At 35.6% G+C, this 13,047-nt stretch overlaps 1 protein-coding gene across 1 annotated transcript; it reads right to left on the reverse strand.

The window, feature by feature from the left end:
• Positions 1-2,553: 2,553 nt before the first annotated feature.
• Positions 2,554-12,762, reverse strand: LOC126816424 (post-GPI attachment to proteins factor 4). The gene is made up of 2 exons (XM_050542964.2): positions 12,660-12,762; positions 2,554-9,862 (listed from the first exon to the last, which is right to left on the reverse strand). The coding sequence occupies exon 2, from the start codon at positions 9,791-9,793 to the stop codon at positions 8,573-8,575; it is 1,221 nt and encodes a 406-aa protein (XP_050398921.1). The 5' UTR covers positions 9,794-9,862; positions 12,660-12,762; the 3' UTR covers positions 2,554-8,572.
• Positions 12,763-13,047: the final 285 nt, after the last annotated feature.

The following is a 13,047-nucleotide window of genomic DNA, read 5'->3' on the forward strand; positions in this document are numbered from 1 at the left end:
CAATCTGGTTAAAACACAGATCCTATTTCGTTTCGTTTTTATAGTTCAAAATTTCGTTTTACTTGTTTTTACTACACTTAGATCTGGAAGAGTTGTTATTTAACTCGTGTTCTGAATGGTGTCAGGGATAAGTCAATGAAACGGTCTGTTACGGCGAGCTTTAGGCGTGTTTTGCACGGAACTGTGGGTAATCCACTAGTTAATCAAATGCCTGACGTCATAGGTTAAAAGCCGCTGGTATGACCTCTGACTCGGCCTATCGCCACAACCGGTCAGATCTTCATGTAGTGTAGGCCATCGAAAGTATAAAAAAACGAAACGAAATATAGAACTGTATTATAATCAGATTGTAGCTAATCGTGGATTAAACTACACATGTATATACATTTCAGTAAGAAGGGCTACAACCGAAGTGACATCAAATGGGTTTTATGTCCACTTGGCACCAACCGTGTAATTTTGGGACAATTCTGTGGTATGGTACCTCTATTTCATTAAATTCATGGCAGGGATCTTTGATGTGGGAAGAAAAGCGCAGGGATCTTTGATGTGGTGGAAACCGGGAGGAAACCCATGATGATGTTGCGAAAGGGCTCCTATCGCAAAACCTCATATACCCTTACCAGGGATCAAATCGTTGCCAACAAGCAAGAGGAGATCGACCTGCAAGAACTCGAAGCGTTACACATTAAACTACTAGACCGCCACCCCTCCGGACAAAGACAGGTAAATTATCAACAGTAAATATTACTAGTAATTAATCATGTAAATCAATAAACGCAACAAGGAAACATAGTTGATTTGTCTAACTGGTAAATATACCCCGAGATCAGGTACGAGTCACTGTTGACGGTTGTGACAAAGATAGTTGATTAGTCTATCTCATAACCTGAGATAAGGTACATGTAAGAGTCACTGTTGACTGTGACAAACTGAAAGGTGGTTTACGGTTGTGGTTTGGATTGTGATTTGTCTGACCTCTCCTTTAAATTCGTGAAACTGTACCACTCTGGTCAATATGTAACATCGGATGTTCCACAGTCGGGGGTTCCCATTTTCAAAATGCAGTAAACACTGGTTTTGGGTAACACAGAATGTTTGTAATTCGGAGAGAGAGGGGGGGGGGCTTTCGGAATTAACATAATGGTTCAATTTTATATAAATAATTCACATGCTCGAAGGGGTCTTTAACAGTGGAAGGAAACCAGGAATAGAGTTGATGGTAGTGAAGAGTAACTACCCTAATATAGAGAGAGTTGTCTTGTCATTTCATAATATTACAGGATATGAGCAGGATATTTTATCTATCTACAATACGGAAATTAGTTTTAGAAAAATTTGTGTCCTGAAGGAAGCCACAGTTAGTTTTATAGAATGGAATTTCTTTATATCTTAAAATAAAAAAAAAAAGGAATTGGTGTTAACCATCATAATTAAAAAAATTAAATTGTGAAATAATAATTGAAATTGTGTATGGAAAATTCCACCAGTATGATTCATTGTGGAGGTAAACAGAATCAAAGTACATGGGTTGGTAACATATTGTTGTGTTAATTTAACAAATACAAGTAAATACATGTAAAACTTCATGTTAAATTCAGTTTGATATTTTCAAATAATCAATAAATTTATGTAGCAATATTAATTGCATTTAGTGTCGGTCCCGGTTGGATTCTCCTTTTAGATATCAAATTGCTGAAACTAACCTTCCTTTTTGGTGTCCACGAGACGTTCTACCCAAGTCTATCTCACAGAGTAGCGTGCAAAGGGGGGGGGGGGGGGTAACGACCCCGGAAATCCATTTCAGTGGGCGTCCATCAAATACCTTTTAATTTTAAAAGTGTTGTTGAAATTTGAAATTGCTAACTGTTTGACAATTAAAATATCTTCCTTTCTCACATTTCTCAACTGAGTACTTGTCCTGTTCTTGGGTCTTGTTGGCATACAATCACGGAATTGGCTCCAGGGAGTGGGAACAAATGGTGCAATAGACAGGAAGAGTCTGATGCCCATTCGGGGGGGGGGTGGGGTGGTTAGCATGTGCAGGCTGTATCATACGGCCTGTCATTGAGTCAACTGGCAGGGTTTCGATTCCCCGCTTGTACGTGACTAGGAGTAGGGTCTCCTGTCCAACTTCATGGGTTTCCAATGGGTCCTCCGGTTTCCACCCACTGCAAAAGACCCCTACATGCAAGCAAAGTATTGAAATAAAATTTACCATGTTAGTCCCGAAATGACCTAGTTTGTGCCGAGTCTCGCTCTCTCTCTCTGATGCCCACTCAACACTTAATAGGTTTGGAAGAGAGAGAGAGAGAGAGAGAGAGAGTTTAACATCTACATGATACAATTAAACTAGGTTATTTTGGGACTAACATATGGTTCAATTTAATTTCAATCAGTTGATTCAACATAGGGGTCTTTATCTGTGGGAGAAAAACCGGAATACCTACCAGAAAACCCACGAGGCTGAACTGGCAACCCTTCTCCTTGTCGGGTACATTATTATAATAAGTTATACATGTAGTTAATTAATTCAATTATAGTTTGGTCACAAAATTAAAATAACATGTTAATTATATAATAAAGTTTTATTAGATACAATGTAATAATATTATATATAATCAATAAAATCAATATATTAATCAATACTAGTAGGTAATAATTGACATACATTATGGTTTGTATCAAACAGTAAATATACATATACATTATGGTTTGTATCAAACAGTAAATATACATTATGATATAAAGTGCACACATGCACACACACTTGAGACTACTTGGTACTGGGGACTAATAATTCAAAATAAAAATATCAAAATAATTATATAAACTTGTATAATCAAGTTTTATATAGACATTAGATAAGAATAAAATGGTAAATACACTAGCTTCCTTTCTCCACGCAAGTCTCCCTATCCAGTAGTTACTTTAGTAACGAAGTCTTAGAGACCCCTAGTGCTCTCTCTTCGTTACTGGCACGTCCTAATGACAACTAACATGAAAATAGGGCTTTTCCCCATCTCGGTTCTAACGCTACTTTGGAATCCTTACCGTCTATTTTTCACCGTGATTTTTCTTTGATCGCCAAAAGGAGTCATTTCTTGCCACATCTGACACAAATTTATAATAATCCAACATTATTTTCATGTAGAATTGTGCGCTACGAAAACATAAACAACATTCATTTGAATCGGTCCACCATTATGAAACTGATGCCTGCGCAGAGAGGTTCACACACTGATCCGCAGTGAATATTCGCTAGGCCGCGACAATCACTGATAAGGATGACATCAATGTGACTTAATGAGTCACAAATATTAACTTTTTTCCTCCGACAAATTAAATACTAAAACATTCTTTTCATGTATTAGAAAAATAAATAAAGACGTTTGAAGTATTTGTAGGTAAAAATTATTTCCTATTTTAGTGTAAATGGGTATTAAAATGAGTAAAAGGCGCCATTCTGCTTGAATATGTAATGCCTTATGTAAACAATGCATGCGCCACTGAGCCAATGATTGACGCCGCGTGATATGACATCATGGGTTGAAGGCAGTCATCTTTTACAGAGATATTAGAAGACTTTCGTAATAATCTGTGAAACAGATTGACAGGTTCATAGCCGCGTTCAGCCAATATTCCAAATTTAGGAATGCAATTTTACCGTGAACAAAAAATTCTTGCTGTACTTGAATTACATATTAATCGATTTTATGTAATGATTGTTGATGTATGTTGAATACATAAATTTTACTGGTATTTGTGGATGTGGCAAAAGGATTTCAAAATAGCCTTAGAACCGAGATGGGGAAAAAGATTTATTTTCATATTAGTTGTCATTAGGACGCGCCAGAAACAAAGAGAGAGCACTAGGGGTCTCCAAAACTTCGTTACTAAAGTAACTAGCTATCCAGCAGTTAGTGTGAACTGCAAGGGAAGACAACTCTGTTTGGGAGAGGTCATTTTGGGACTAACCTATGGTTCAATTTTATTTCCATAATTCGCTTGTGCATAGGGTTCTTTAGCAGTGGGAGGAAACCAGAGGACCCAGGTTCTTTAGCAGTGGGAGGAAACCGGAGGGCCCGGAGAAAACCCACGGGGGTTGGGACTCTGGGAGATTGACTAGCTCCTACATATAGTATATATATATATATATACAATGTATATCAAAACATTCAAATATACGGTAAATCTTCAATTATGTAAATATGTAAATATGTATATAGACATTTAATGAGAATAAAATAGCAACAAGTATATAGATCTACAGTGTATATAATAAAATATACCAGAGGCAGATCCAGAGGGGCGCGGGCCCCCCCACCCCCCTAATTTTCAACAGTGCCCTTTTTACTGCTGAAAGTGGCTTTTCTCAGACCCAAATATGTCCGTTCCCAACCCGTTGCAGGGATCCCAAATGACTCAAACACACCAGTCTGATCTAATTAATGCTTCCACTTTCAAACGAATTTTTGTTGTTAAGCTGACGGTGCCCTAATCTTATAGACTGACTATAGACAGACATCAATGATAGCATCTTGTGGAATCAAGTAAGGCTCTTTTTCAACGATTTCCGAACGTTTACCTAGACGAAAATATCAGCCAAATAGCTCTTGGAATGGCTACAGATGCAAGGAAATGACGGATAATTTTCTTGGTGCCCCCACCCCAAAAAACCTTTTCAGCGGCATGCCCTGTCTCCGCGGTCAGTGCCCTCATTTTCAAAATTTCTAGATCCGCCCCTGTATACATGTACAGTAGTCTAGCAATAAGTATATAGCTCCACAAATATATAATAAAATTAAATAAACAGTAAACCTTCAATTTTGTAAATATGCAAATTGTATATACTTTAGACATTTAATGAGAATAAAATAGTAAATATACCAGAAATAAGTATATAGGTCTACAATGTATATAATAAAATAAAATATACAGTAGACTTTTAATCTGTGGATATATAAATTGTATTAAAGACAATAAAACGAAGGATAGGTTGCCAGGCAATAATATTATGTGATTCACATATTTATTCTTTTTATATAAAATAGGAAAAATTATAAGACATTGAAAATTACCAGCCACTGCCAGGCAAGATATGCCCACATTTTGCAAGAGTTGGATTGAGAACAAGCTAAAAATAAAAAAATGTTATTTTTCATACAATCAGAGTCCATAATGTAGGAAGTTATGGCCTGAAATGTTTGAATATCGAAAGTTTCATCAAAATTGTGATCTCTAAGAGTGTCCACAACCTCGATATTATGAACTCGACCTTCCTTGTGGTGTTGCGGTGATATATTTTTGAATCGGATAAAAATTGTGATTTTTCGTTCAATCAGGGGTCATAATCCACAAAGTTACGGTACGATATGCGTGAATGTTGAAAGGAATAGCGATTATTGGGTTATAAACGGACATTCAACAACAGGTAAAAATTGTGACTTCCAGAGCATACACAAGCTAAAAACATGAGTTTTGGTACAATCAGGGGCCATAATCCATTAAGTTACTATCCAATACATGCCAATATCGAAATGAACCGAGATTTTTGGAAGATAAACCTATATTTTAAGTTTCGTCAAAATCATATAAAAATTTTGACCTGTAGAGTGTCCACAATCCACAAATGAATTATGGACGGATGGACGGACAGACGGACAGAGGCCATTTTAATATAGATCAACATGATAAAGTGGGCGTATAAAAATGCAGGACTAATGGTAATTAAATGATAACTTTTGATGTTCGAGTTTTTGAAAATCAATAGTTTTCTTCACATAAACACTGTGCATTCAAAAATATAAACCGGATCAATTGGAAAATAACTTCCGCCACTAGACGACTCACAAGATTCTAAAAAATGATCAATGGCAATAACTCTGTGCTTTGGTCTGTATATAACCACCAGATATTTCAAGGACCACAAGACTTCATTGTCCTATTAACGTAGAAACAGTGTATGATTGGGATGACAACTTTAGCCATTTAGAATGTACAAATGCGAGAGAGAGAGAAAAATAGGGTTTAACGTCCACTTGACACAAACTACGTCATTTTGGGACTAACATACGATTGAATTTTATTTCAATTGGGATGACAACTTTATAGCCATTAAGAATGTACACATGCGAGAGAGAGAGAAAAATGGGGTTTAACGTCCACTTGACACAAACTACGTCATTTTGGGACTAACATACGATTGAATTTTATTTCAATAATTCGCTTGCTCGTAGGGTTCTTTAGCAGTGGGAGGAAACTGGAGGACCCGGAGAAAACCCACGAGGGGTCCACATGCGATCGAGGGACAAAATGAACTGTTTGACAACAATAGAAGACCACATTTCAATGTTGGCGTATAACATTTGAGATGTATCTTGTTGGTTACTTCTATCACATAAGTATTCAAAATAATTTTCAAAATTCTGCACTAATTACCTTGAATGCATTAGTGAGGAAGGGTTCGACCATGTAACAAACATATGACTATAAATAACTGATCATGACTAACTGATGGACGGTAACTGTGATGATGCCATGCAGTGTGCAATGCGAGAAATTGTTCCTACAGCCCTACTCTTATTTCAAATTTCAACTGTCAACGGTTCTTTTGACTAGACACAGTTCCATGTCAGACCCTCCATCCTGCATCACTGACAAGGGGAAGCAACGCTGGAAAATCCTGAGTAATTTACTCACTGAGCCACCGCGTCTCCCCTTCTAAGTGTGGAATAAACTACGAAATCAATGCTGGACAGAGACAAGTAAACTTTATAAAATCAAAACAAACAAATATAAAATCCAATGTGAAAAGAAACAAGTATAAAATAAGATCACCTGGACACGTATATATTTGGGGTTTCTAGCGGAAGATTAAATACAACTTCTAAAATCAGAAAATATCAAAACAAACAAGTATGAAATAATTTTTTTATAAATCTGATTTCTACAATCAGAAGTAGACAAAATGGTACGAAAATGAACAAGCGCTCGATATTTTTAATTTCTAGTGGAAGACAAACACAGTCATCTAAAGACAGACACAATCTTCTAAAATCAGTCAACAAAACTTCAATTTCAATGTAGGTAAAATAAAATAGATTCTTGAAATATGACAAAAGTACTGAAGCAAATTTATATATAAGCTTTTAGCTTGTTTTTGTATTAAAAATGTTATGTTATATTTTGATATATACTCTTCAAAAAAAGTAGGGGATATTCAGTTGCAAATACTGATTCTTGAAATAAAACAAAAGTGAATAAAATCATTTATGAAGCAAATTTATAAATAAGTTTTTAACTTGTTTTTGTATTAAATTTGTTATATTTTGATATATTATGAATACATATTGTTTATGTATATCTGACAATTATCAACCAAACCTGATGTAAATACTTGTATACCTTGCACATAACCCACTTCTCTCACAATAAACTACTTCAATATGTTAATAAATATAACCCACTTCTATCAAAATCTTAATAAATATAATCACCATACCTGTATATAACCCACTTCTCTCAAATTAAACTACTTCAATATATTAATATGTTCAATTAAACTTCTTCAATATATTAATATGTTCAATTCATTATAATATAGATTAAATGTAAATGTAAGTACTGGTAGTTATTACAATACTCAATATAGGAGACACATTATAAAACCATTATAAATTACATATTGACCAGTGAATAACAATATCATGACATATTGACCAGTGACTAAAAATATCAGATATGACATAAACTATAACACATACTTATGGAAGAACAATTACTGATTTATTTGGGCGACGTTTCGAAGAGTATTCTCTCAACGTTTTCATTTGCTTGAAAGTATGTGTTATAGTTTATTGCTCTATCCAGTTACTAAATGCCTCTAAAAGATCAGATATGACATATTGACAGTAAAAAACAATATATCAGGATAATTAGATAATATGATATACACCCTGTAGTCCGGCCAAAATAACTCCAGCAAGGCAGTCGACACACTAGGAAAATATCTGTGCCAATGCCATTTGGCCATCTAATATAGGCAATGATAAATATGGTGTCGGCCGAAGCTGAGGTGAAGATCACACCTGAAGGATTCGCCAAAAAATTGAACAGGTGTGTCCTAGGCATTAATATAGGAGGAGGTAATTAGATAGTATGATTGACTAGTAAATATCAATTTACCTGGGAAATCAGTTAATATATATATATCTATTATTACACAGAACACTCAATATGAGTGGCATCATTTTTATCTGACTAACGAAATGGACTAGACGGAAGACATTCTAATCAAAAGATTAGTGTCCTGTAATCCATGACTACCCCCCCCCCTTCTTTTTATGTGACTGTTGAAATAGACTAGACAATGAATGGACCAAGACCAGGATGGAATCCCCGACCTACTGGATAGTGAGCAAGCATCTTATTCACTGAGCCACTTTATAGGAAATAAATGAAATAGACTAGACAATGAATGGACCAAGACCAGGATGGAATCCCCGACCTACTGGATAGTGAGCAAGCATCTTATTCACTGAGCCACTTTATAGGAAATAAATGAAATAGATTAGACAATGAATGGATCTAATACCTTTGATCGTAAAGATGAATAAAGTCCTATATGTTTAAATAAATTGGGTTGAACTAATAGACCAACCAGTCCATGTTTGCGTTTAACATCTTCTAAAACCATATCTTTAGCATAATTATATCTACATCTTACATTCTGCATATATTCCATGACCTTTTGACCTCCATGTTGTGTAAATAATAAGGCTGGTGTGCAACAGGAGGGTGCAGGTGTCACTTGAAATAAACTACTAGAAACGCGTCGAAATTCCATGATGTTCTGACGTCCGATTGCTATGGCAACCAGACAGGAATAAACTGTAAACAGGAACCACATTTTGTTCATGCTGTATTTTGATTTGATAAAAAGGTACGCGTAACTTTGACACATTATGGTTCCAAATAAAACACTGATTGATATTAACTCTGGAATCCTTTCCACTTCCAAACTGTAATATCCCAGTAAACGTGGAGGGTGATAAAATTTAACATAAGTTACATCACGAACTGTTGACTTAAATTCAGAGAACTTATTCTCAATTCTATTATCTATGACATGTTCCAGAACAGAAAATAACGTATCATCTGGGTACGCATCATCCTCAATCAGAAATGTATAATTCGCTTTCCTGTTCATTGTTTCGTTCAAACAAAATAAATAATCCTGTTTTTCTTTTTCGAATATATTTAAACGCTGGGGTATTTTTGCAGTGAAGCGTTGAAATGTCGGAAGTATTTTTGAAAGTGGGGATATTTCAGTGTATGAATTTGGATCAGGATCTACATTGCACAGAAAAACAGCATAGGTTTTATTTAATGCTGGATCTTTTAGTAAGGATACAATTTTCCCGGCTACTTGCGTTAAATACTTTGGTTCATACAAATCAAATTGGTGTCTGTTTCGCGAGACTGTAATGATCGTGACACCTATGTCAATGTTTTGGTTTTTAAACAGAGAATGATGTGGCCTTTCATCAGAAAAATTTTTAGAGTTGGAAAGATTTAGAATTTGTAGACTTTCATTTAATCTTTTAGAATCAATGATTTTCAAAAGTTTTTTTTCTTTGTCTACATTAATTGGTTTTATATAAAAAATCGAGTCTCGTAATAAAGTACAAATCATGGGAAGAATAACGATTGTGATGACACACAGGATAAGAAAATGCTTCAAGCCCTCGTCCAACTTACATAGTTTCAAGCAGCCTCTTAAAAAACCCATGGTAACTATTCAGTGCCTTTTTCTGTGCTGTTTGCTAGAATTATGATAACTGTCCCGTTAAAACAGTACCTGAAAGTAAAAAAATAAAAACATTTAACCGAACCAATAATCAGAAGTTTGGAGAGAGAGAGAGAGAAATGGGGTTTAACATCCACTAGGTAAAAACTAGGTCATTTTGGGACTAACATATGGTTCAATTTTATTTCAATAATTTGCTTGCGCGTAGGGGTCTTTAGCAGTGGGAGGAAACAGGAGGACATGGAGACAATCTACGAGACTGGACAGGCGGCCCTATGCCTTGTCACATACAACCAGGGAATCTAAGCCACGCTATTTGGCTATCCAAGCCCCCGCCAAATATTTTGTGGGTGTAAGTGTGCAACATGCAATGCAAAACACAAACTTTAAAGAAGCTATTTAAATCGCTAATATTCGGGACCTAGAAATTGACTCAAATGGGTCCCAATGCATATAATAATGTACTATGAATATATATAAACTGATTTACATCCAATCGTTTCTGTTTTTACTGTAATTTCTAATTAGTTACGTTCGTTCGACAAAATACGCCAGAAGTCTCAATCGAATGGCAATCCTAGCGTCTGGTTATTCCAGTGTACACCGATAGCATTTATTGCGCATGCTCTCCAGATAAAATATTGCGTCACCGTTTGACACGACTTGTGGGATATGTCTAACCTCGTTTTTCAAGTCCTTTGTTACAAATGGCGCTGAAACGCATTATCGTACACGATTCGTGTACCAATGGTAAAATGTTTATTTTGTCATCAGAAGCCCATCTTTTCCCGGTAAGATCACAACATCAATGTTGATTTAAATTGACAAATAATTTGTGTTTTCAATGTCGAAAACTTTGGATGATACTGAGTTGAATACTTATATTTTAAAATATCTTTAAATTAATATTATAACCCCCAAACCCCCACAAATAATTTGGAAAACTGTACAAATTATTACAAGAGGCCTAAAAAAGACACAAAGTCAAATTGAGAATTTAGGATATTGTAAATTGAGTAAGTTTCTAATAAAATAACAAATTACGTTAAAGATACATTATGTAAGATTTAGATAAAGAGTTAGTCATTCTTGCTATAATAGTTCCAAAATAGATAATGCGAAATGAATAATATGAAAATTTCATTCAAATTACTCTATTGCGAGCGAAGATATTAGCCTTTGAAGGTTTGACAAGGGGTGTGCAATAATTTCAACTACCGTACTGGTTCTTCGAAGCTAAGTCTTGCTCCTCCATTTTTTAACTTAAATCAAAATATGGCTGAACTGTTATAATCAATTTAATATCGGAGAAATCTGATGCCACCGAGAGTTGATTATGACCTGGAGTCAAATTAATAATTTAGAAAACATTTAAGGCCTAAAGAAAGACCTGCAATATCCAGATTTAGCTCTTGCATAATGTATGTTTATATCTTGAAAATGATCATCCTGAGTCTTTTCTGAATCATACATAAAATCATTGACCTAAAAATAGATAAGGTCCATGATAAAATCATCCAAATCCGACAATAAAGTGTAATATTACCAGGACCTTCAAAACAGATAAAAAAAAAACGGAATAAGGATAATGCAATTTTCTTAAAGATAGGTTCCCAGAAAAGTATTTATCGGGTGGTTATTTCCAATAAAAGTATGGCAATTTTGGTACATGTATATATGGAAAGTAGAAATATCCAATCTTACTAGAAAAATACTTGATTCCCTGAAAAACACTCATGGAGTGTATACAGGACAAAAATGTAAGGGTTTCCCTAATCGACAGCCTGACGATTAGGAATGTCTGCATGCGTGATGTCAAAGGTTGCACGCAGAGTTTGAGCGCTTGATGTACATGTTGATAAACTTTATGAAGAGTTAGAAGTACAACACTTTCTGAGATAAAAACACGGAAAAAGACGCGGGCAGTGGAAAATCCGAGAATTTAATTAGGCTTCGATATTTGTAATAAATAGTCGGCGATTAAAGACAACATCGACTTGTGTATGCAATGAATTCTCCTCCAAGACAGGTAAGTCACGTGACACAAACATAACATCTTTTGATCGATTTTTTTATAGCCAGGGTATTCCCTGGCAATTGCAATGTTTTGTGACGGATTTGAAGCAAAATTATGATAAATTAATTAGTTTGAATATGTTTTTAGTCCAAATATATCGTTAAAGCACCCAGTTTGCCCCCGGGAATGTATCTTTGATCTTCTTACATAATTGACAAATAATTTTTTACTGTTAGAGCAAAACAATGATGAGAGAGAGAAATGGGGTTTAACGTTCACTCGACACAAACCGAGTCATTTCGGGAGTAACACATGGTTCAATTTTATTTCAATAATTCGCTTGAACGTAGCCATAGGGGTCTTTAGCAGTGGGAGGAAACCATGCAGAGAAAACCCACCAGGTTGGAGAGGCGACTCTACTTCTCGTCACGTACAATCGGGGAATCAAAAAGAAGCCAGTTGACTCAATTACCAGACCGTATATACAGCGCTAACGTGCAAACAATTCGGCCATCCAACACCCCCACCCCACCCCTACAAAGACATCAATTAATAATAATTAATAATTGTTTCAAAAATGACAACAGTAAAAAAAGGTGTTTGTGTGAGTGAGGGGGGGGGGGGTTAGAGGGGGCTTGGCACCCTCTCCCCTGTATTATCGTTTGGTTGGATTATTTACTGTGGACTTTCACCTGTCAATAATTTTGTCAACAAAAAAATATTTGCTCTGACTAGTGACTAGTCTGACGAAAAGAAATGCCAGTGGTCTGCGATATTACTGACATAGAAGCAGACGATAAACACCAACTAGAAAAAGAAGAATTTACTTACATTATTCAGTACATTGTCTGTAAATAAACAGTTTATCCGAAATAAACAGGATCCTGTCGTTCACCCACCCACCCAACCAACCAGCCGGCCGTCCGTTTAACGTCAATCGGCTGTCTTCGATCACCTACTTCCGGTGTCATAACTCTAAAATTTCTTCCAGAAATCTAAAAAATCTAGACGTTATCTTTCCATAAATTCTTACTCTTAGCCCTGCATTTATAATATTAATTGAGACTTTTTGTGCCAGCATTGGACCGTATATACGGTCCAGATATAGCATTATATTCTTGCACGGGTTATCCTTATACATGGGCGACAAATCATATTGGGTGGTTCCCAAACGTCCCACTGCTCGTGCGAAGCAAAAATAGAGTCTGGTCAACCGAGA

The sequence above is a fragment of the Patella vulgata genome, chromosome 3 (assembly GCF_932274485.2).
Source record: "Patella vulgata chromosome 3, xgPatVulg1.2, whole genome shotgun sequence".
In the NCBI taxonomy this organism is placed as follows: domain Eukaryota; kingdom Metazoa; phylum Mollusca; class Gastropoda; family Patellidae; genus Patella; species Patella vulgata.

Excerpts from the sequence above, each read along its gene's own strand:
- LOC126816424 (XM_050542964.2), bottom strand. The coding sequence starts at position 9,793 with ATGGGTTTTTTAAGAGGCTGCTTGAAACTATGTAAGTTGGACGAGGGC.